The 26,369-nt window shown below is 39.0% G+C and overlaps 1 protein-coding gene and 1 pseudogene across 5 annotated transcripts in view; one reads left to right on the forward strand and one right to left on the reverse strand.

Annotated features, from left to right (window-relative positions):
• The window catches only part of MYLK4 (myosin light chain kinase family member 4), a 76,252-nt gene extending 59,141 nt beyond the window's left edge, over window positions 1-17,111 (reverse strand). For 4 of the 5 annotated variants that reach the window (XM_063096925.1, XM_063096920.1, XM_063096923.1 and 1 more), the window contains exons 1-2: window positions 16,917-17,111; window positions 15,298-15,568 (exon numbers count right to left, since the gene is read on the reverse strand). In XM_063096925.1, the coding sequence (XP_062952995.1) occupies window positions 15,298-15,568; window positions 16,917-16,933 (288 nt within the window). In that variant the 5' untranslated portion in view covers window positions 16,934-17,111. Of the gene's footprint in view, window positions 1-10,478; window positions 10,681-15,297; window positions 15,569-16,916 lie in introns of those variants that run through there. The other variant, XM_063096921.1, reaches the window with a different exon arrangement.
• LOC134377657 (small ribosomal subunit protein eS12-like) lies at window positions 13,053-13,474 on the forward strand (annotated as a pseudogene).
• Window positions 17,112-26,369: the final 9,258 nt, after the last annotated feature.

The raw sequence follows: 26,369 nt of genomic DNA on the forward strand, positions 1-26,369 counted from the left end.
GAGTTATGGCAGAAATGGAGATATGTACATTAAAAACTATAGTTCCCACAATTTCCCATGAACTGATAGTCTCAGAAACCAAGTAAGCAACAGTAGGAGCAAAAAAATTCCACAATATCAGTTAGCAAGCACATAGCGTTTGCTCAGAAGAAGGAACCATCTAAGACGTGGGTGTTACCATCAGCCTCATTCTACAGATACGGAAACTTAACTGGTCACAAGACTAATTGAACTGTAAGAGGTAGGAGTGATGAGTAGTCAGTCCAGAAAGAGGTCAAATATTTTAAAGTTTAATGCATTTTTATAACCTAATCACCCCCAGCAGCGACGTCATATCTTCTTCACAGTTACCAGTTGGCATCTCCTGATAAGAGCAGGTTTAGAGGGATGAAGAAAGAAAGTGAGCTGGACAGCAGCTGAGAGGCTTCCCTGAATAGTGCTAATTTCACTTCTCGTAAGCACCCCTGAAGAATTATTAAAAACACAGATTCCCAAACTCCACTCGTAGGGATTCTGCTTTAGTGGTTCTAAAAGGGCCTGGAAATCTGTATATTTACCTAGTAGCCCAGGTGATTCTTATCTTCAGTGCTTCTCATCCCCGATAAATACATATCATAATCCCACAACTTGCTCAAAGTCAAGGTCACTTATCTGACATAAGTGGCAAAGCACAGATGGACCCACAAATTCCAGCCATCAGTGACCTTTCCACTTGACCCTGAGAACTTGAGAACCACAAGCCATGCTAAAACTGGCGACTAGAAAGCAGTGGGATTCAGCTACTCCTGCTTGAAAACCCATGCTAGCAAGCACCTAGCAGAAATAACTCAGTTACAAGATAAAAGCTCATGAATTGCTCCTTTGCTCAGCATATGGCTTTCAATTAAAACACCTGCTCCTTGGCCGACAAGGGCAGACCAAGGAATCTCCACGATGCAGAATCTGTCAAAGTATCTTGTCAGAGGGCCATCACCTTTCAAATGGGCAAGGAACTCGATGTCCAGACCCACCTCCCAGGGGACCAGTGTGACCCTCTCAGGAGGGCAGGGTTTGCTGTCACTTCACATGTCCACTCACTCCAGCTTATCTGACTGGCCGCAGGACAAGTTCTGTGTTTTGTCTGCCTGGGAAATCTAATGGAAAGAACTATAATTAGACATATTTATTTTATCAACAAAAATATGCTCCTAAAATGTTCAAGAAAGGATACTGCCTGGTTCCCAAGGAATAGCCTGAGAGACCCCTGGGAGAATATATATATGTGTGTGTGTCTATATACACATGTATATACACATACATAAATACATACTACACACACACACACAAACACACACATATATATTTGCGATATATGCTTCAAAAAATTCCTGGAAAACTAGAATTAAAAGTTAATATGCAGGGCCGTCCCGTGGCTCACTTGGGAGAGTGTGGTGCTGATAACACCAAGGCCCCTTACCAGTCATCTTTTAAAAAAAAAAAAGTTAATATGAATCTTTCGATGAACTTTTCGAAGTACCTTCATATATACGTATATTACTTAGGTAAGCATACTCATGTATTCACAACCGCAGTAGTAAATGTTACCTTTATTTTTCTGTCAGTGATTTTTTTGGAGTAAATGTTAACCCTACATTTTTCAATTGCAGGAGGTAACAAATATTTTAATGTGCACATGGGTCATCCAGGGACCTTGTTAAGATGCAGATTCCTATTCAGCAGGTCAGGGGCAGGGCCTGAGATCCTGCATTTGTAATAGGCTCCCAGGCAATGCCAATGCTGGCTCTGACAAGGCATGGACGACTCTGAGTAGTAAGGTGCGAGTCTGTGGTGAATTTTTACTTCTCACATAAAATAGAAACTGCCAAAGAGTAGAATATCTAAAACAAACAAACAAAAAACTATTCAAATTAAGTTACTCTTTCTTAGATAGTTACAAGAGGGACTCCAGAATCTGGGCAATACGTCTTGGCTATCATCAGAAACAATTTTCTCTGTATTAGAGCCATTTCAGGGTAAAAGTTAACAAATTTCAACTTAAGAGAACTAGACTGCCTTATTCTTCAGAAAGGGATGAAAAGCACTTAGAACTACAGATGTTTTCTTTTTTCTCTTTTGCTGACACTCTGATCTGGGGGTAAATGAAGAGAGCTGGGGCACGTCAGACCACACTGACCTCTTGAAATTGATTCTGCCAGTCTAGGAATGATTTAATCCCACTCAAATATGTCCTCTTGGAAGCTCTTGGGAAAAATATACAAACCCAATATTATTCCAAATATTCTGCTATATGGAGGCTGGCCCTCCTCATTACTTTGTTTAAATATTTGAAATAGGTATATTATTCTTTATTCTCACTTCTAAGATTTCAAATAAGAAGTTATACCTAAAATGTACTAGTCATAACTAGTACACAAAGGAGAATGGACATGTCTCATGTGAAGGACACAAAGAAATAAGGGAATTATGCCTGTGGAGAGGCAGCTTCAGCTTTTTCCAGAGCAGAGGCCCACACCTCTTCGTGATGGTAATTATCACAAAGGACACCAAAGCTATCCTCGCACATGGCTTAGTGTATTTAAACGGTGTGTTTAAAGGATGATGTAATCAATGCAAACTGGGAGGTCAGACTGGAATCAACTGTGGCAGGATTTGAATCTGGCCTCAAAGGATTTCAAAAGGCATAGAAGAGGAGAGAGAATAAGGAAGGGTGTGGGGGAAAATAAAGAACTGGAAAGGCACCGAGACACTTATTAACAGATCAATCACCTAATTTAATCCATCCAATAATCCCTCAAGGTTGGCATTATTACACCAATCTGATTAACCAAGAATTAAAACTCAGAAAATTTAAATAACTAAAGTCACACAACTAATAAGTGATCCCACGAGGATTTAAGTTTGGGTCAAAAGTCAATAATCAGTTCACACTAAACCAGCATTCCCCAAAGCACAATTTATAGCTCCTTAAGATGTTAATTGCGAGTAAGGAAACGGAAGAGTTCAGTGGTCAAATTTTGAAAGTTCTTAATAGAAGTAATAACACTAATAATGTTACAGATATGAGTTCACATTTATTGAATGCTTCCCATGCGCTTCATTAAAAAGAGTTTTGTTGTTGCTGTTTCAATAGAATACTCTCAGAGCCTTCAGTATTCTAACCTGCTCTGAAAATGTCAAATATTATGTGCTGGGGAATAATATTAATAGTCCCACATAAGATAATATTGATCATGCAGAAACATGATATTAGAATAACTGGAAGTATACTCTGATAGGCTTCAATTATAAGTCATTATCTTATGTCAGACTAGCTTAGGAGCTAGACGTTATGCCTGGTGACTTTCCATTCTTCCCTTTATCCTCAGCTAGTTTCATTAGAATACACAGCTCTGTAACAAACTGCATGTGGCCCTCTGACCATGGGACCAGACACGGCTCCCAGGGAACAAGGACAGAGAGTGGAAGGTGCAGCATGTAGCTCCTGCTGTGGCATCTAACAGCTGGGTGAGTCAGGTCTGGTTGCTCACCGTTTGAAATGTCAAGAGGCAAAGGTTCTGGCTGGGACAACAAGGAATCTCTCCTGCCCTTTTGTTATACTGATGATAATTTTTAAAAACTGTCATGATTTCAGAGTTAATAAATCTGAAATCTCTCTCTGTGTGTCAGGCTTCAAATAGCCACGCATCACCTGGCTCCTGAGGCATGCTTAGTGTGTGTCTCATAGAATAAATAGTCTCTGCCTTCTCTTATGTGAAGCGAAATTCTTATGCACATCGAGTAATACGATTCCGCCAATAAGCATGTGCTCAGTGCTTTTGATTTTCCATGGCATGTTCACACGTGTGACCTTGATGATAGAGCTGAGTGTCTTATTTGTGGTGGACTGGATGGAGTTTATGTTTTCTGTCTTTACAGTCTCTGATGGTAATTCTGTACACATCTTTAGATGGCAATGGGGGCAACTAACACATGTTGCCATCTTGCCAGAGAGAATGAAAAAGAGAGATGTAAGGCACATTTCAAGAAGTCACACGCAGATTTGGTATCTGACAGGATGTGATGATGGGGAAGGGAGCAGGGTCCACAGCACAGGACAGCACAGCATCAGGATGTCTGAAGACCCCAGCCCAGGCACCAGGATATGTGGCCACATCCACCCACAGACAGAGATTAGGCGTGAGGAGATATGAAAGGAGAAAAGTCCTTTAGGAAACTAGATCTGTGGGGCTCTGAGCAGGAAAAACATGCTCAGAGTAGTATAAAAGTTTAGCTGCCATTAATAGTAAAAGCTTATGGTTTTGTTTATTGAATTATCTTTACTCTATGCCAAGCACTGTGATAACTGCTTTATGCTGTAACCCTGTGGGGTTGTATCATTAACACCAGATGAGGAAAGAGGCTGAGAAAGGCTAAATAATATGTTCAGTGTCATAGAGGTAGCAAGAGGCAGAAATGAAATTCAAGCTTGTGGTCTTACGTGAAACTGGACTGCACAGTAAAACTGTCTCACACTGAAGCTGCTCATTGGGCAAAATGTGAGCAGGCAAACTGCAAGATACCAAGTGATACTGTAGAAAACCTGAAAAAACAGGATAACCTGTGGATTAGCCACCTTCCAGATCTATCTTTAGTGCTATGTCAATTCTATTAGTAGTCAATACTTAATTACAATTAACGAAGTACTGAGCATGTAGAAACTATTAATGCATTGTAGAGCAAAACAAGAAAGTATTTTAGAGCATGCTGACAAAAAGCATTCAGTTTGTAATCTTCCAACCTTATTATATACGCTTGAGGAAATCATTAGTTCCACTGTACTCTTTCCTGGCTGCCCCTATGTCCATGAACGGAAGGCTGAGAACGGGCTGACCCTGGTTTCAACAATCAGGAGGATTAGCCCGAAATGCCCGACTTCACTGCGCCTCCGCAGTCACTTTTGCAACTTCTACCCACTGGAGGTCGCTGTTACCTCGCAGTTCCAGAGAAGAACTTCAATTTGCACTGACGGAGAAACTGCACGTTTTTATCTATCCAGTCTGTCCGTATTTGCGTAAGGAAATTGAACAAACCACCCTCAAATTTGAAACTTATTTCAGATCATGTGAAGATAAAACAAACTATCCCTAGAAAATTCATCAGTGGTAACAGCTTATTTTGAAATACTTAACGTTTCATTTTTACATTTTTAATTTTTAAATTACTATAACAGTGGGCACATATCGTTATATGTTTGTCCAAATGCATGGAATGCACACCACCAACAGTCAACTCTAATGTGAACTACTGACTCTGGGTGATAATAATGTATCAGTGTAGGTTCGTCACTTGTAACAAATTCACTACTCTGGTGGGGGATGTTGATAGTAGGGGAGGCTGTGCATGTGCGGGGTCAGGGGGTATATGGGAAATCTCTGCACCTTCCTCTCAGTTATGCTGTGGAACTAAAACTGCTCTAAGAAATAAAGTCACTTACAAAAATTCTAGCTAATATTTCTACAAATAAACCTAAGCACCGGTTTCATATGTCGAGCCAGCTTATCCATTCAGAAAGAGACAACATGGTAGACAGTTGCACAACTCTGGGCAAGTTCCTAATGTTGCTAAGGCTCAGTTTACTTACTATAAAACAGAGATTATATCAACTTCGTGGGGCCATTGTGAAGGTTAACATACACTGTATGGAAAGTACTTGGCACAGTGCCTGGAAGACAAGTAACACGACATCAACGTTAGAGGTCATTTTTATTATCCATAGAGTCAATCAGGGGAGTACCGACCTCCTGAGGTCTTGACAAGGTTTGAGTGCATATTTGTAAAGTACTTAGAACAAGGTCTGGCACACAGTGAGGAATATTTACATATCTGTCAAATAGAATAAGGAAGTAAATAAATAAATACACCCAAGTTAAAAGCATAAATCCTAAATGGGTAACACACAAACACGGCTTTAAGAATATATCTATGTTATCACATCAGTTCAACATGCTTATTGTAGAAGGCTAAACAGAAATAGGACCTAACTCTTATCATTACGTTTTTAAGTTTCTAGATAACTAGGGATTGCCAAGTAGTCTAAAGGGACACCTAACATAAAACATCTCTATATAAAGGAAAAGAGCACTTCACAAACAGAATACATATCCTAAAGATAAATGAAACGATCTTGTTTCATCAGGTTCTTCCTCTTTTGGGGACCATCAGTAACCATTAATAAGTGAAACTACTTGTGTCTTTGGGTTTCATGTACTTGCCCTCCAAACCAGAATCATATTTGGCAACCATTACCAGAAAGTAGGTACAGAACAAAAAGGGTGCCTTTCATGCAGTAGGGGCTCAGTAATTATTTACTGAGTAAATTAATATAGAATCTAGGTATAAAGAGTTAAATGAATACTTACACTCTGATGTAGGATGACTAAATACATTATAAATTAAAATCTTGTCTTTGTAATTCACTTTTACACTTACCCCTTATCCTAATTTAGTTAGTATTAGCCTTAAACTGTGTAAAAAATGTAAGAACAGGCCCAGTCTGCATCCTTGTTCATTGTTCACATTGGGATGCAAAGACTAGAAGCTAAAGGTTAACTAGACAAGTCAGAGCTTGGGTTCACACACCCCCGGCCTCTAGCCTAGTCATTGCCTTTTTTAGAATTTCCTGACACCTGAGCCATTGACAGGAGCATTAATTCTGCACCTGTCGCAACTTGAGTCTTCTAACTGAGCTCCAAGCTGCTCAGAATCCCAGTTCCCAAATTGAGGCCTTCAGGGGACTGCTAGGTGCTATGGTTTGGATGTTTGTCCCTGAAACTTACATTGAAACTTACTTCCAAATGTAGCAGTATTAAGAGGTGGAGCCTTTAAGAGGTGACTGGGTCATGAACTCTACCTCATGGATTAACCCATTCACGGATTAATGGAATAATGGGTTAATGGGTTATCATGGGAGTGGGACTGGCAGCTTTAAAAGAAGAAGAAGAGAAACCTGAGCTAGCACAATCAGCCCTCTTACCATGTGATGTTCTGTGCCTTGGTACTTTGCAGAGTCCCCACCAGCAAGAAGGCCTTCACGAGATGTGCCACCTTGACCTTGGACTTCCCATGCTCCAGAACTTTAAGAAATAGATTGTTACCTTATAAATTACTCAGTTTCAGGTATTCTATTATAAGCAACAAAAAACAGACTAAGACATTAGGGAGTGAGCATTCCTTGGAGGAAGAGAAACCTGGGGCGCAGGGAAGCTAGGCAGCTGGAATGCAAAACCAGAAAGAGGTGGAGCCGAGGCGTGAGGTCCGTAGGCCTGGCTGAACTGCTGGGCTCTGGGTGGCCTGATCCAGAACTTGCCCTGTTAGCTGCTGTGGGAAACGTGGAAAACGAGGGAACCTTGACAGCGGCCGTGCACAGGACTGCCTATCCCTTCTGTAACAAAGGCTGGCTCTGACAGAACAAAATGTGCAAAGCAGCATGGAAGCCTCATTTGGAAGAAAATCCTCATTTTCAGAAAGCATAGTCCCTCAATGTAATGAATCTAAAGCAAGTTCATTTAACCTCTCTTGGAACTTTGAGTTCCCCCATCAAAGAAGGATTTGGGTGAGCTAAATTCCAGGCTTTCTCAAGGTCTAGCATTAAGGTCCCTGATCTCTAAGTCACAACCTATATGCCAGAGCACAGGCCTTTAGTATCCCATTCATTATGGAAATGCCATTAATAACCTGCACACATCAGAATTCCCAAGTGGATGAAGCCGTGAGTCACGGATTATATTACAGATTTACTCTGGTATCCTAATGAGCACGTCCTTCTAACTCCATCGATGGACTAGCAAATCAGACCCTTTTCCCTATTAAAAAGTGTAAATGAGATTGAAAGAATCACTAAAGTTGATACAAAATGCAAGCAGGCACCACACAGGCTGTCTGTCTCCAATGTATGAACATATAAGAACCTGAGGATACTTAGGCACAATATACTAATAATAGCAACAATACACAGCATTTTACATTTTACAAAGCACTTTAACACACACAGAGTACTTTATTTGGCCCTGAGAGCAACCCTATGTGGTAGGTGGGGCTGAAGAAACAGACTGCACACTGTTATGCAAAGAATTTAAACAACTCCCCTGAGGTAGGAGAGTCAGGACTATAAGCTAAGTCTATCTTTAACAGGATATCTAACTGTGAAGCTCAAAGCTGGGTGTGTGTAGCCAATCCTCCCTGGTGGCTTAGAAGCAAGCTCACAACCCGCCACTGGGTTCAAAGCTCAGCTCCCCATCTTGCTGCATGTGGAACTTGGGCAGGTTAATGAACCATGCTGTGTCTGTAAGGTGGAGATAATAGTACCCACCTCAAAGGCTGACAGTGAGACTTCAAATGCATCAGAATATGTGCACCTCTCCATGTCCTCCGTTGTCTTCCACACACCACCTGGCCCACCTTTGCCATTGCTGTAGCAACCAACTCTACACAGGTGTTGTCTGAAAGCGCTTCCCCACAAGGCTACTGCATCTCACCTTCTCTCCAGGAGGGTCCTCTGGCATTGCTTCAGGACCCCTCAGGAACTGGCATTTACGCATATACAACTGAAAATGCCAGAGGGTTACTTACCCCACGGGGACAGCCCTATAGATCAGTGCTCCCTTCAGTCCTCAGGTGGGCAACTCTGAGGTCACCCTGCCTGCAGCGATCAGCTTGGCAAGGTGACCTGTTGGGGATCCCCACCTTCCCTATTTCACACTCCCCAGACCCCCACACCTATTCCCTATAGTCATTCCCAAAACAAACTACCTGCACACATGCCCTGGTCTCAGGCACCAAGCTAAGAGAATATGTTGTAACATCTGATTTGAGAGAAATTTTCTTCACAGTTAAAAAGTCACAAAAACTTTTTCAAATATAAATCCACAATACTCCTAATTAGCCCATATATATATATTGTCGACCTTTTCATTGGGAAATACTATGAAGATTACATTCTCATAGCTTAGGAGAAATAATACATTCTTTTCCGCATGGAAGGTGAAAGTCCTCATAGTATTTACCGTAGGAGATATGTTAAACAGCCAAAAATGATTAACACTTGGAGGACAATAACCAAGTCTGAAAACAGAGACTTCACCACGATGTTAGGTCAGACATAAAAGACAGTCATAATGTTTTGTGATGTCTTACATTTCTTAAAACTATTTCTATTCCTATCTTTCTCCCCCATCTCTTCTACCTTGTCCTCAACTAAGATAGATCAAAGATTGACAAATCATTCCAAGATTCGGCAATTCCTCTGAATGTGACTTGATGGTCACAGAAATATGCACTGTGGCAGGGTCCCCTGGAAAGGCTCAGGGCTACTATGTAAGCTTGACTCCTGGAGCTCTCTGTCCTCTAAACACCACCAAAATGCTGAATTGGTGTTTTCTTGTTGAAGAAGATATAAATAAGGCATTTATACACAGGTATAGAAATATAGCATCCAATCCCTTAGAAAAAAATTTTTAATTTTAATTTTTAATTTTTAATCATGCATTGTCAAGAGGAATGATAACACTCCAAGGGTTGAAAATTGGTTCTATGGGGGAGGGAGGGATGAATAAAGCTTACTCTTTTTATGTATAAAGCACAGATATGCATACAATGCATCAACAGGTACATAGTATGTCTGTGGTATTAAAATTTCACAGTAAGGGTCAACTAGGAAGAAAACCCTGAAAAGTCTCTGGGAGGAGGTTGTCAATAATAAAAAAGATTGAGAAACACCACCATAAACCCACCTTCAGAAGGAACAATGACTCAGACTGTTTTCTGTATTATTTTCTAAACTATCTTACATTGTTTTAAAAATAACTTACCATACACTAATTGGAAAAAGGATTAAATATGTGGAAAGAGCTGTGTTTCTGAGATAGGAATACCCTCTTTTAGAAAGCACTAAAATCCTTAGTATAGTAATCACTTCTCTTCTTCCAGAATTCTACTGTTTTCCTGACTGAGTTATTCCTGGAATAGCTACGGTCTCACTTGAAAAGCTCGATCAGGCAGCGGCCCCAAGGACAAAGCACAGAAGGCTGTGCTCAGAGGGGCTGGTCACTCTTCAGATGCTGTGTCTGCAACAGACTTCTTAAGAAGAAGAAAAGTTGTTTTGCTTATGCTTTCTTTCATTTTAGTAATTAAGTTACATAAGAAATAGGAGAATGGAGACTATTATTTTTAGCTCTCACAAACAAAAATAGACCACCAATTTTAATATGTATCAGGAATGGCTGCCTCGAGGTTTCCCAAAAGTTGGTGCCAGCGCTTGAAATGTTGAAATGTGCCACTTGCCGCTATTCTTATCCCAACCCTTCCTAAGATTGCAGTCCTGGGCAAGGATTCAGCAGGGCATGCATTCCATTTCCTTTGGCAAGCACCACTCCCAGGGGGCTTGGAAACATTCGAATAGAACTGCAAAATGAATCTGTCTTAGTGAAAAGTGATTTTACTACCTGTGCATCCTCAAGAGCAGGAGCCTGTCTGTGGCCTCCCAGTGTCATCACGGACCGGAACAGGCGCCAGAGAACTGAAGATGAGAGAAGGCACACACCACCTACAATCCAGACGTCTCTTCTTCTAAGCGTTACATCCATTCTCTGGGAGCAGCTGTGGACACCACTTGGCTTATATGCTCATGCCCTGCCCCAATCTAGCACAAGCACTTCCCAAGCACCATCACACGCTGCTCTGCTCTGAGGAGTGGGTGTTGCAGAACTGCAGAGGGTTCTTGCAGAGTCCAATTACACGATCAACAAATAATCTGCCTCTTTAAAAGGAAAAACATGATGGCCTTGTGTGACAGATCTGAAACAGGTGCAGGGCAGAGGGAGACCTGACTGGTGACAATTCACACCAATGCGAATATGTTTGTTCCCAGTTCAAGGACTATTAGCACTTTTGTAGCTGGCATTGACCTCTGTAACTGGGCCACCGCCAGGGAGCTTTCATTTGCTCTTAGGGGTGAGGAGCAAAGGGGCCGGGGTGGGGAAATACAACTTGAAAAAATCACAAAACCTCCACCCTCAGCCTTGTTATTTTGAAGTCTAAGTTTTAGTCATTATGAGTGCCACTGATGATACAATTTCATAGCAGTTGGTCAGGAAATGCCACCTGCTATTAAATCCACCAACTGCAATCAAAATAGGGAGATCCATGCTTTACTCCAACCCACTCTATTCTTTTGCACATCCTGTTGATAAATATTTTGTTTTGTTTGGTCATCGCAGCATGTGTATCAGGCGTTTAAACATTCCAGGGGCTGTGAGGTCCCACAGCTGTTAGGGACATCCTTATTTCTACCCCCCACAGCTTTGGGATATGAAAGAATTCAAACCTAGTTTTAAAAAAGAATTATTCCCTAATAAGCAAGACTTTTAAACACAGATCAATGAGGGTTATTAGGATAAATTCAGAAATAGTCCACTTAGAAGAAGTCCTATAAGCACAGACGTGGAGTGGGGGTCCACGCTGACATATTTCTTCAGGACAATCATTCACACTCTTGTGTCCTACAGCTTTTATACTTCTGACCATGACTTTTGGTGGAAGATAGGTAACTAGGGGTGTACAAGAATGTGGAGAAGACCAAGGCCCAAGGAGGTGAGCACAGATCATCTTGGACATAAGAAGTAGGAGTATGTATGGTATGTTGGGGAAGGCAGTGAGAAGCAGACAGAGCCAAATGGTTGTCTGAGAACATTATATGGCACTTTTGTCTTTCCTTGAGCAAGTAGGAGTGTGTGTGTGTGCGTGTGTGAGAGAGAGAGAAAGAGGAAGGGAGAGAGATTATATTAAACAGTAAATTGAATCTGAGGAAAACGGAACACAAGGGCTGTTTCTATAAGTACAAGAGAACTGGCAAATGAAAAACTCAGGATTTGGTTGTACAAAAGTAATACTAATTACAGTTATGAGAACCATTTATCATTTATAATTTAATGGTATATACATAGTAGCTATTAAGCTCATCACTTACACGTGTCAGATTAATTTTTGCTGTAGTTTTACTTGATTTCAGCACTATACTATGTATGTTTAAATCTGGTTTATTATGGTATATGGTTATCTGCTGAAAACTTAAAAAATTCTACACTATAGGTAGAATTCAGGTGATTTTGACCACCCTTTGGAAAATAATAGAATGAGAAAAGTCATGAGAAAACAGAATAAAAAGGAAAATAGAAAAATTAAAAGAATAAGCCTTAAGTAGAAAGAAGAAAAGTAGAATGTGTAGTATTTAATAAATTCAACAAGAAGATAGTTAAAAATAAATTCAATGAGGAAAAATAAACGGAATAGAAAAATCTGGTTAAGAGCAGCAAAAGAAAAAGAATCTGAGTTTTACCAAACTATTTTAACAGACATAAATTATTAAATTTATATGCCATGTTTCCCCTGTTGGGAATGGTGAATAAAAATCCTTCTAGAAAGAAACTGTAATGCAAGCTTCCAGAACAAAGCTTCCATTTCCAGAGTGTCTGAAATTCAGAGTAAATGCTTTTCAGCATACTGTGGTGAATATTTCTACTAGGATTAGCAGTACTAATCTTCTCAAAGAGAGAAAGTCAAAGAGAGAAAGTGGAGAAAATCGACAAGCATTTTTTCATAGTCCCTGGAGAGAAAAGAGAGTTACTGTAAAGATTTATTGCGGCCCTAGCAGAAGATGGAGACGTGTTAATTTAGCTCTGTCTACATACCTGAAGACATCTGAGCTGCTGGAATGACCTCTCGCCCACCCCTGCCAAGACTGCTGGCTGCTCAGGCACCCACTGACTGAGCAAGTGGGACCTCCAGTGTGTGGCCTTGGCCAACGCAGAGAGAAGAGCTCTGTGTCTCCGACACGTGTACCCACCCATTCGCCACTTGGCCAGAGAGAGGAACAGGGAAATTCACTGCTGACATCTCTGGGCCTGAGCCCTTCTCACAAATAAGAAATTGAATGAGGCTCTTTCCCTGCAAACACCAAGTCCTGCTGAGGTAGAGGCTTGGGTGCATTCAAGATTCAGATTCACCCGTAACCCACCGCCATGGCCGAGGAACGCACTGCTGCTGGAGGTGTGATGGATGTTAATACTGCTTTACAAGAGGTTCTGATGACTGCCCTCATCCATGATGGGCTAGCACGTGGAGTTCACAAAGCTGCCAAGCCTTAGACAAGCGCCAAGCCCATCTCTGCATGCTTGCATTCAACTGTGACGAGCTTATGTATGTCAAGTTGGTGGAGACCCTTTGTGCTGAACACCAAGTCAACCTAATTAAGGTGGGTAACAAGACACTAGGGGAATGGGTGGGCCTCTGTACAACTGACAGAGAGGGAAAACCACGTAAGGTGGTTGGTTGCATTTGTGTGGTAGCTAAGGACTCTGGCAGAGAACCTCAGGCCAACAATGTCATCACAGAGTGCTCCAAGTACAGGAAATGTACAAATAAGAAGTTTGACTCGTGTTAAAAAGAAAAGAAATCGAACGAGAATACGGAGCTACTGGTCATTCCTTCTTACCTTCCACATGGCATAAACTGCGGGACTGAAGCCAGGAGGCCCAGGAAATAAAGGGGTATGAGGCTTACATCTTTTAGGGTTTTTGTAGACACACCATTCTGTCTGTCCCTCAAAAATAACCTAAAAATATTAAACTTCCACATCATCGATTTCTAAGATTCTGGAGCAGTTGGTTATCACAAAACTAACTCTCGCTAAAATGTTTATGTTCCAACTTAGCACTATCTCATTCTTTAAAGATGTTGCCTATTTATAAAAATTGTATCACAGAACTTGGAGAAAAACAGTGCATGAAAAATAATCAAATTCACATAAACTATTACAGTTACTTGGTGGTTTCAAAATTATTCAAAAAGAATATTTTTGTGTTTCATATCCTACAGAAATTAATGAACAGAAAAAAAATCTTTCTGTTGATTTCTCTGTACTTTTCACAGCCCTAAAGAAAAAGTCTTTTATGTCTCACCTAGACTTTGCCTGTAGAAATTTCTTTTTGGTCTATACTGAACAAGATATTAATTTATAGAGAAAATGGAGGTCTCAAGATACCTATTTCAATCTGACTCATTTCTTTTCTCCAACACATTTTGTCATTCCTTATTCACTTAGAATAAAAAGCCTCCTAGGCCTTTTATATACACTATGTCTAATTCATTGTCTATCGTGTGGTTAGAAATGCCCATCCTACCTGAATAGCGTTTTTCATAATAGTAACTAGGCAAAAAAGGATGTTTCCCAAAACTTTCTAATAAGAATCACTTGCCCTGATTATTAAAGATAATAACTCCCAGCCCTCAACCGGAATGCAGAATTCACTTGAATAGATCTGTTCATTCCACAAATTCTTTGGATGCCTATTACATGCCAGTGACTGGGAAAGCAACTGAGAATGCTCGGGCAAGTAACACAAGGTCCCAACCTTGAGGAACTCTGTCTAGGGAAAGGTGATAAACACGTTCAAAACAATCACATGCGCTAGAATAAGGCGTGGGCCAAATGCCACGAGGCCTGCCCTGGAGCAGAAGCTGTACTTCAGTGGATGACGAGCGGGAATTCACTGAGCTGAGGCAGGAGAGGGAACTGATGCTGCTACCGCTGCTGGCTAACATTTACTAAACGCTTACTATGGTGACAGTACTAGGCCGAGCACTTTGTACACAGCATCATACTTAATTTTCACAGCAGCTATCATCCCGCTATTCAGAGGAGGCAACCCCTTGGTTGAATTTAGGAACTTGCCAAAGAACAAGCATCTGGAATTGGGCTGAGGGCTCTGATTCTGTGCAGAGGAGGACACAGGGTTCCACCATCATGCCATCAGCAAGTCTTGCTTTGTCCCTTCTCTACTGCCACCTACCCTGGGAGGAGCTCAAGGTCTGGAGAATATTAGAAACTTCTTCCACAGCGCAATTGTGCCCCTCGCAGGCTTCTGTGAATTTCAAGCCCAAATCCATCATTTTAAAGGATTCTTCTTCAATGTGTGTTGCCACAAGCTCTCTCTGTAACTCCTAAGCCACTAACCACAGTGTGGAGTAGCCTGTAGATAGAAATCCATATTCAAAGCCCTCCTAATTACTTAGCAAACTCAATCGTATATTTCGCACACATAATTCTCAGTGAAGGAAAATAGAAATTCACCTATTCATAAACTTCCCTTAATCCTACACACAAGTGATGAGACAATATTTGAAAAGGGTTAAACAGTTCCACGGTGCAAGAAAAGCTAAAATAGAACCGATACCTTTTAGGAGACTAAATTAGTGCCTAATTACCTCGTTCTTTCCAATTCTTGAATTCTGTTCACTAGAATTTTCTTCCAGAAAACATTTCACTTTTTCAACCTTTTCCATGCACTGAAAAAGGGTCATTTTCTCCAGCTGGTTGCTGTTATAGCACGTGTTGATTTCTTCCAGCCTCTTCACTTTTAACATCTTGCTGGTGAATCCGATTAGGCTACTGTCTGAACTGTGGTTTTCATCTCCCTCTGTCTCCGGTTTGTAAATCAAGACACAGTCATGACTTTGCAGTGCTCCTTTCTCTTGACTGTAAAGAAAGGAAACAAAGAAAATTCTCTTCACTTATTCACATATTTGACTTTTGGGAAAATGACCAGTGAGAATTTGGATGTCTCTTCTATTTAAACTGGACAGAGGATCCAAAATTAGATAAAGAAATGCTAATATTCATATCAAATTTCCAACGCTGGAGCATTGAAAGGAAAAAGGGTTTTCACTTTTCCTACAAAAGTAAACAGTAAGAAGCAATGTCAAGTTTCAGTGGGTGAGTAAATATTTTCCTCATTACATACAATAAGATGTATATCAAATGGCTAGTTTAAATATAGAATAAAAGCATCGTTCGGTTTAATTTGGATTGCAGGTTTTACTCCTGGCATCCCTGCAGGAAGGACTTAGCATGCAAGGGTCTCTCGTGCATCCCCCAGGAATTCTGCCTCCCTCTTGGGAGGGGTCTCCACCAAAGGAGTCCTTTTCCAGAGCACTTCTCTGTCTACACCTTAAAACGTTTGGTGTTTACTTTTTAAAAGACATTTGTTTCCTTCTAGCTCTCTCCAGCGGAGAAGATAACCTTTCTTTGTAACTTCATGAACAGCTACATACTAGGGAGGGAGTTCAGGGTCCTTGTGCTCCCCTTGAAATACTTTCTTCACAAATTAAATAATGAACCTAATCCATGATACTGCTTTGATACTAGAAATACATATGGAAGTATATAGCTACACATAACTTGACTATATAGGGAGAGAGGGAGAGAGACATAAAAAGAGACGTGACATTGTGGTAGTTTCCCATGGTTGACTCGTGAGGCCCCCTGCTGGAAATTTCCTGAAAATTGCTTCTTTGAGCTTTTTCTCAACTTAAAAATCATCTGTAATTCTCTCTGTGAAATTTTATCTTTCATTTTGTCAACTCGTATAGTAAAATGATACCCTTGAGTTCCAAAGTATTTAAATTTCAATGCTCTACAAAATTCTACTTAGCCACATAAAAAGTGGCTTAGTACATTGAAAAGAATCAAAACGCAAATACTATCAACCAGAGCTCTACAGATACATTATAGATCATTATCAGCATCCCTTCAAATTGCCCTAAAAAAATCATTAAAATAAAGAAACAGACGTATGGCTATTTCTAAGGCAAACTATGATTAAAATATAATGTTTAATTGCAGATGGCACTCAGGTTCGATTAGAAAGCCACATAAAAATTAACACATTAAAACAAAAGTTTAGATGCGACATACAATTTTGCAAAGAAATATTAAACGTTAAGCTCAACCTCAAGTTTGGTACAACTTGTTATGTAAGGCAACACAGAAAGGAAAAGAAGGAAATTTGACAGGTTATAACAATAAACAAAATTAAAGTCATTACCATTTATACGAGGACATCTTCAAGTCTGAGCTACTCCAAGTGCAGAGTATATAATTTCCAGCAGATAAAGGGAAATTTTGCAGAATTCAAACTGACTATGGAATTATCTGGTGAAAGTCTTTACTCAGTCAGTGTAAGTCTTCTGAGAAGACAAATGTCACTATGAGAGGAAGTATCCTCCCTCTCTCAACTGCCACTTTGAGCCCCGGTTTAAACTAATATGGTCTTTGATCTCATGTTGCTCAGCTGTTGCCTTCTTAGTCAGATGGGGAAGAATATTAATTTTAGACACCAGGCTTTTCAAGGCCCATGGCTCCATTTCAGAGGTCAGGTAAGGAAAGGATGAACTGGGAACACGATGAAATATCACCTTCACCTTTCCCTCTCATTAGTGTGGCAACACTATCAAAATTACAAAGCTGGATTTGTCCTTGGCAATCACATGCCTGGCCCTCCTGCCCCTTTCAAACTCATGATTATTTAAGTGCTTATTCCCAGCTGGGAGGATTCTGAGTGTGACAGTCCCACAGCCACCTCTGTTTGCCCATCTTACACTTTGAACACATCCCACTGGAATATAGGAGATCTACCAAAAGCACTTGCACAAGTTTGCTTTAACTTTCTCAATCCTTAAAGGTATTTGCAACGTCTCCAGCTGTTTACGGCTCTAGGAATAGGTCAAAGGTACAGGCATCCAGGTAGGTATGAAGAACAGGGATGAATTTTTCATGAACTCTCCTTACAAGTAAGCAACACTGTGACTTCCCCCTAGTTTTCTGCCACAGACCAAGAAAAAGGAGTTAGTGTGGAAACAAACCACCTGCCCAATTGTAACAGTAGTGCATTCCTAGATTTAAGCGGCATAAAACCTTGATTGCTCAGAACAGGAATCAGCATTATAGATAACCCTACAATTCTTCAGGGCCCAGCTGGTTGTCACCTCTTATGTGGAACCTTTATTGACCCCTTTACACCCCACCCCAACACCAGCCACTAGCGCTCTCTCACCTTTTTTCTAAGTTCTTATTTTTAATTCAGATCAATGTATTCCATACAAAATAAAAATACATGCTTCTATTTTAAGTAGCACTTAAAGAATTATAGAAAAATCTTTTTAAGGAACAAAACTTCAGTATTTTTCCGAGATTAGAGAACTTACAGACATGTGAAACATAAATTATCTGACAAAATTATTATGAAAAGACTGAACTGTCTTATGGTCAGTTTTTTTATTGGTATAATTAAATTGTGTAAAAGTACTGATAAGGTGACAAATCCCACCCCCAGAAGAAAAATGTGTGTGGCCTGCTTTGATTCAACCAATCCTCCACACCACCAAAACAGCAAAACCACACTTTCCATTCCCTCAGCTTCAGGAAACCAGCCAGAGTCTCTAGTGAGCCAGAGGCCACAGAATCTTTTGCTTTTCCGCAAATAAACTTTTTATTTTAGAGTAGTTTTAGACCTACAGAAAAGGTGTAAAGATAGTTCAGAGAGTTTCCCTATACCCTGCACTACGTTTCCCCTATTTTTAACATCTTATGTTGGTATGGTACATTTGTCACCATTAATGCACCAATGTTGATACATTATTATTAACTGAAATCAGTATTTCATTTTATTGGTTTTTTCCCCCCAATGTCTCTTTTCTGTTTCAGAATCCCATGCAGGATTCCACATTACTATTAGAACCAATAGCATTTGTGATGGATTGGACATGGGGTATGAAAGACAGACAGTAGACAAGGATGACTTTACAAGTTTTCTCCTGAGCACTGAAAGGACAGAGTTGACATTAACTGAGATGGAGAAGGCCATGGGACGGGCAAACTTGGGGGGAAAGATCAGGAGTTCAGTTTTTGGCAAGCCCATTAAACATTCAAGTTGAATAGGTTGTGGAGAAAGAAATCTAGAGTTCAGGGGAGGGGTGTAGATCGGAGATATAAATTTGGAAGTCATCCACATGTAGATATTTCCGTGCACGATACGTACTCAATAAATACTTATTGATTAATCATGAGAGGAAATGATCTTTGTGTATATTTGTTCTCAAAAACAAGTTGATTAAAAGAATCCATGCTACTTGTCTTCTAAAAGGTAACAGTAGTCTGGTTCTGCTAAGTCACCCTGTTCCCAGCTTCTGATGACAGAGAAGACAAGCAGCCTGGTACAACACTTGACCACAAAAAAAACAGGTGATACATGCGTACTCATTATGGTCTATCCACCTAGCCTCAGGATCCCACGGAATGTTCTGAATGCCTTAAAGATGCTCGTACGCCTGGAAAAATTCATTAGTAAGGCTATGAGCAGGCCCAGCAATACTTTCCCAGTATTTCCATGATATTTTGGAGTTAGACGTCTTTAAAAAAAGAAAAATTAACATCAGGAAAACAGCATTTCACAGAGCCATGAAAAACAATCATTTCCATTAGCTGAGTAAGAGACTGTGCTTTCAAAGGGGCCACACAAAGGTGAATCACCGACAGCTCTGTCTACTGGTTGGCACTCAAACCAGGCTGGATAATGGTAGTAGTTTCTATGTGCACACAGCATTATGCATGCTTCCAGAACAACAAGACCTCTTCAACATTTACGCACAAAAGTAGAGCAATCATCCCAAATACCAAAATGCAAATGAAAAGCTACTGCATCCCTGTTATCCACATTATAAATAAATTTTCTTCCTTTTAGAAAGCACTACTGAGTACAATCTATAAAAGCAAAATTTGATAAATTGGACTTCATTAAAATCCAAAACGTTTGCTCTTCAAAAGACACCATTAGGAAAATAAACAAACCAGCTACAGACTTGAAGAAAACACTGTGAAATCACATATTTGATAAAGGTCCTGTATTCAGAATATACAACAAACTCTTACAACTCAAAAATAGGATGACAAACATCCCAATTTAAAAAACGTACAAAAGATTTGAAAATACTCTCACCAAAGAACATATACAAATGGTTAATAAGCATATTTTTAAATGTTCAAAATTAGACATCAGGGAGACGCAAGTTAAAATCACAAGGAAACAGCATTTCACACCCACTAGAAGAGCTATTATAAAAAAGACAGAGAAAGAAAAGCAAATGTTTATGAGGATGTGGAAAAACTGGAACCCTCATTGGACATGCTGATGGGAATGTGAAATGGTTCAGGTATTTTGGAAAAGTTTAGCCATTTCTAAAAAGTTATTTCCCATATGACTTAGCAATTCTTCTACTAGGTGCCTACCCCAAGAGAAAGGAAAACGTATGAACACACAAATCTTTGTGCAGGAATGTTCATAGCAGCATTATTCACAGTAGCCCAAACTGGAAACAACCTAAACACCCATGACTTGGTTTGGTGAAAGGGAAAACATAGTGTGGTAATGGAATGTTACTCAGCAACAAAAAGGAATAAAATACTGATATTTGCTACAACGTGGATGAACAAAAACACTGTGTTAAATGAAAAAGCCAGAACCAAAGACCACATACTATATGATTCCATTTGTATGTTATGTCCAGAAAAGGCAAATCTATTGACATGGAAATTAGACTGTTGGTTGCCCGGGGCTGGAAGTAGAGATGAGGATTAAGATGCTGTGTTGTGGCAGATGACTGTACAACTCATTAAATGTCTTAAAATATCGCTGAATTGCATGCTTAAGAGGGGTGAATTTTACGACATGTAAATTATACTTCAATAATGTCATTAAGAAAAAAGAGCCGAATAATGTGATTAATAAAAAGTAAGCTTGTTAAAAGAAGAAAAAAAGTACTACTAAACAGTTTGAACCAGCTGTTCCAGGTGACCAAGGCTGGCATCCAAGGAGACAAAAATTATACCCAACTTGCTGGGTCACCTGGGGCCAAAGAAAAGGAAGGGGAAATGGTGAGTGGAAGGGAATTAAGACTCTCACACTTGTCTTCTTCTGGCAAGAATACCACGTACTATAAGATTTTGTAATCAATAGAAAATTAATGGTAATTTAAAAATAACTGCTGTCTCTTATTTTCTGCTTGAAGATAGGATACTTTGAGCAAAGAGTATAATGATGTTACAAAATGTTTACAGCCCAGTTTGATATCAGACCCTTAGAATTTACAAGTGACAGTAAGTTGCTTAATATTGTGCAATAAGAAATGAAGATAAAATAGGAGGGCTTAAAAAAGCTAGATAAAAATATGCAGTCACTTAAAAATTAATCTCTTTTAGAAATATCAAATAATGTTTTAGTTCATTACTTCTGTAGTGGTTGCATTAACTGTCCCTCTAATTATATCCCTTTTCACTTTTTTGTAAAATGTAAATATGTGTCACTAAGTTAATGTATGTCTAGATAACAACATGTGTGATATTTCAGAGGGAACAAGGTGTCAGTTTTCTCCAATGTGAAGTTACTCTTTCCTCTTCATAATTGATAAGTAACTTGTAGGAATTTGTATCTTGTTTTCCAACAATCCACCACCCCGTGTTTTTAGTATCTATTCTTGCCTGAATAAATTATCACAGTGACTATGAAATAGTGATTTTCTAATTCTACCTCTCTTCTACATTTGTTAGCTGGTATTCTTCTATAAAGAATTTCCATCCCCATCCTGAACCCCTCCCTTTTTTTGTATCAGTATAAGCTCACGGATTTTTTTTTTTTTTAAAGTACACTCCCAACAGTCTTCATATTGATGCTCAAAGTGTCCCAGATTTGGCCAGTGTGAGCACCTTCAAGCCAGCTCCTAAGTACTTTTGACATGTCACTATTATTTTTTAAGCACTTCCTTACTTTCTGTACTTTTTCTGCCCTATTTCTAGGATCTACCATTTCTTCAAGGAGCCCAGGTTCCTTTTAGAGAAGAATGATATTTAGAAATCAAGACCTGGGCATTGGGAGTGTTCTTTGCTTCTAGTCCCTTCGGTGGACAGAGCTAGAAAATATATATATTTTTTAAACTATGAGTTTATACTCATATTTCTAATTCCAACCCAAACCATACAATTCTTTCTGCCCCTACCCCATTCTCCATATGAATCTCCCGCCCATTGATTCTTTAAGCCTAAAAATAAAAGAGCAAAATAAAATGCTTGCTGCAAGGTAAAAATCATGTTACTGTTGAGACTATCCACTCTAAACAATTGGGGAAAGTCTGAGAGAGTTTATGCCCAATTTTTAAAAATTTCATCCTACAGCATGAATCACCATGTTTTAGTTTTAGGAACAGGAGGAAGAGTATATTTATATTGCATTCTTAGGAATGCTTTCCTACTTTCTAAATTGGAGGGGGATCTCAGAAGCTAGAAAAGCTTTTGATAGTAACAAGGCATGAAATTACAGGAGTGCAAAGCCCGAGTCATGCTCTTCTGATCAAATGTCGGCCTGCTTTTCCCAAGAATGCAAGGTTCCGAGGAGGAATTTTCCACAGAGAAAAACACTGCATTACTGCATTATGTAGCATATAAATGGCTGATGGGGAGCTGGGTGAAAATTTCATGTGCTCTTAGGGATATGTTATATCCTATTAAAGGCAAAGCAGTATTTTTAGGTAGAAAATAAATTGGTCTATTATGTAATGGTTCATAAAAGGTTGTTAGCATTTATTCTATATGCTCAAAAGTATTGGAAAATTTAGGGGCAAAAAAGACCACTGCAGATGATAAAATGACAAAAGGCATTGTAAGTCCCAGTTCTTACCAGAACACGTTTCCAGTGTGTATGAAGCCTGGGAGGACAGGGCAGATGGACGCTGTCATGCACTGCTCGTAGCAATGTACATTGCTCTAATCTTTATGGAAGGCAATTGACCATGCCCTTTGATGCCACCATTGCATTTCTAAGAATTTTACCTCAAAGGAATAGAACTGTACACAAAATATTACCTTTGAAGATAACATCATGACATTCATGGTTACATTTAAAACACTGAAATAGAACCTAAGTACAACAGTTGGTTGACCAGATACGGTACTTCCATAAAAAAGAAACCTATGCTTCCATTAGTCATGTGTCGAATATTTAACAATATAAAAAATCAATGTTATAGTTAGGGGGGAAAGTGCAGATTATAGAATAGTATGAGGATAAACAGTATGATCTCAACTTTGACTAAAATAAAATACATTACTAATATACAGATGCATGATAATACAGATAGATACAGAACTAGAAAAATAGATAAGATTGCTAACGCCAAATATAGTTTGTGTTTTTCTGGCGTTACCAATTTTTCTAAAATAAACATGTGCTTCCTTTCTGATATGAAAGGCTGTCATTAAAATATATTTATTTATAAATGCTACAATACAGAGACTAGCCTAATGGAAAACTCGTGGGAATTGAAGACAGCCTAGATTTGAATTTGAGATTCACTACCCATGTAAATTCAGAACAGTTGCTCAGTCTTCCTGAGCCTCAGTTTTTCTCATCTGCTAAACGAGGATAACAACATTTACTTTACAGAGCTGTTGAGGGATAAGAAATGAGATAAAAGTAGTTGATGCATCAGAGGGACTTGGTAAGTGGCAGCCTTTATGTTATTATTGGTATTATTATTGTTATCAATTTTTATCAAATCTCATTAAAAAAAAGATTACCATCTGAAAAATTTAGTTTGGATTCTAAAGAGAAAAAATATTCCCGAGTATCTCTTTTCTTAATACACACTGCAAGATCAGCTACTGTCAAAATATTTTTGTTCTTTCATTGGGAAATATACATGTGGAAAATATGTAAAACTATAAGCATGGTTTAAAAAATAATTATAAGCACCCATAAAGACACCATCAAGTAACGAACTAAAATATTGCCAACACCCCAAATCCTATTCCTGTGTCCTCCCCCTCTTGAATTACTAATCTGAATTTTTTTGTAATAATTTCCTTGATTTTCTTTGCAGTTTTACTACTTACATGTGCACTCTAAATATATAGCTTTGTTTTGCCAGTTTGGGATTTGTGTATGTATTCATACCGTTTGTATTATTTTGTGTCTTGGTTTTTATTTTCCAGTCAAAATTGTCTTTGGTTCATTATATTGCTGTGTATAGGGTGTATAGCTGTCTGCTAGTTTTCATTATTATGTAATATTCTGTTGTATAAATATTATAAAATTTATGCATTTATTCTACTATTGATGGAAATTTTGCTTATTTTCAAAATAAATGGAGCTGCTATGAACATATTGTGTACGCATGATGTATATTTAAATGTACATACCAATATATACTCCCACCAGCAACCTAGAAAGGCTCCTGTTGCTCTACTATCTTTAACAATACTTTAATTTTTGCTAATCTAGTGGGTGTACAATAATATATCATTTTTTATTTAAATTACATTTATCTGATTACTAAAGGGTTGAGGACTTTCTCATTGACATACATATTGGACATTCAATCTTTGTCTTTTATAAAGTAAATATTTAAGTTCTTTATTCATTTTTTGATTAAATTTTCTATCATTTTTCTGATTGCTATGTAGGCTTTTTAAAATAAACATACTAAATACTGTGCTTGACAGTAATGTGTTACAGATGTGTCATCCCTCTCTGTGCTTTGTTTTCACTTTTTTGTGATATCATTTGATAAATAAATAGAAGCTCTTCATTTTTATGTAAGACATTTTTTCCTTTATGGCTAGTATCTTTTTATATCTTTTAAAGAAACCCTTCCTCCCTTCTCCACACCGAGATCATAAAGAAATTATTCTATATTATTTTATAATACTTTATAATTTGCCTTTCATATTTAGATGATTTTACTTCTTACAATATAAAATAGGTTCAATTTTTTAAATGTATTTTTTCAGCATCATTTCATGAAAAGTCTATCCTTTTCTCACTAATTTGCAGGACTACCTTTGCTATGTATCAAATGCCCATGTTTGTTTCTGGGCTGTCTTTTCTGTTCTAATGTATTCTGGATACAAGTCCAGTGCAGATATATGCACTACAAATATTTTCTCTCAGTGTGTGGTTTGTCTTTTGAGAAGCAGGTATTTTTAAGTTTTGATGAGTCAAATTTATCTTTTTTCATAGTTAATGCTATTTGTGTCCACTCTAAGAAATCACCTGCCCCAAAGCCATGAACATATTCTTCTATGTTTGCTTGTGGAAGCTTTATAGCATCAGCTGTTACAGTAAGGCCTGTGACCCATCTTTAATTCATTTTTGCACGTGGTATAAGATAGAGGTGAAGGTTCATTTTTTCTCTTCTGGATGTTCAGATTTTGACACCATTCGTTCATGTCTCTATTAGTTCTGAATGCCTTAACAATGTCTCTGAGATTCTCCTTTATACTAACTCCATTCTACCAAGCACTCACTTAGCAGCTCCCAACGTAGACCCTACTTATTTCTGGGAATTCCTCAAAGAGGTGCTTACCTGTGCTGCACACCATTCTGTTGGCTGCAGCCCTCATGTGCGCCCGCAGGTTTCTGTCACCCTCACTTAGTGAAGGCTGCTGGTCAAGACCCACCCAGCAGGTGCTCCTGGAGCTCAGAGTAGAGCTGCAGAATATGGCCTCATCTTCAACGCAGTGCTGCTAGGTCTTCTAGATCCTGAAGCAACACTATTTACGCCCAGTCTCCCATGAATGGCTCGTTTGTCTCCTGGTCTTCAGCCCTCTCACCACTGGGTTTCAAATCCAGATCAATGAACAAGAAGGTACCAGATGCCACGGCCTTCTCTACCTTCTCTTCTTTCCTCAACTAAAATCCGTCTCTCAACTCTCCATTCTTCCTACATGACAATTTTATTCTCAGTTCCAAAAATGTTCTCTTTTTCTCTTTTTGGAAAGGTTCTCAAAATATCTCTGAATCAACAGAAAATTTTCATCTAAATTTTTCATAACTAAAAGCCCCATTTAGGTGGTTTCCCCAGAAGAAACAGAATGCTCCAAACATAAGCCTTAGGAGAAATGAATTAAGCCTACATTTTAAGCATGTCTGGTTGTTTCACTCACTGATTCTATTAAAGCACATCCAAGTGTCCACTACATGTCAGGCACAGTGCCTGGCACTGAGGGTGCAAGGTGAAAATCTCTATCCTCTAATGGAGGTTGGCAGGAGGAGTGGAAACACACATGGAAACTAGCAACTACCTAATACAGCAAGGTAACAGTTACAAGGGGTAGACAAAGTGTATTAATCCCTTTCTGTTGCTTATAACAAAACACATGGAACTGAGTAATTTGTAAGAAAACAAAATTTATTGTTTACAGTTTCAGAGGCTAGGAAGTCCAAAGTCCAGGAAACCCATCTGGTGGTGAAGGTCTTGGTGGTGGCGACAGTGACCCAGGTGTCTCACATGGCAGAAAATGGAGGAGCAAAGAGAGACTAACCTCTCATGTACTCTTCTTTTAAAGCCCTCAGAACCATGGGCATGACCACCATTCTTAATCCATTTACTATGGCATGGTCCTACAATCTAATCACCTCTTCAATGCCCCAACTTTCAATTACGATAATAGG

This window comes from Cynocephalus volans, chromosome 5, assembly GCF_027409185.1.
Source record: "Cynocephalus volans isolate mCynVol1 chromosome 5, mCynVol1.pri, whole genome shotgun sequence".
Taxonomy (NCBI): Eukaryota; Metazoa; Chordata; class Mammalia; order Dermoptera; family Cynocephalidae; genus Cynocephalus; species Cynocephalus volans.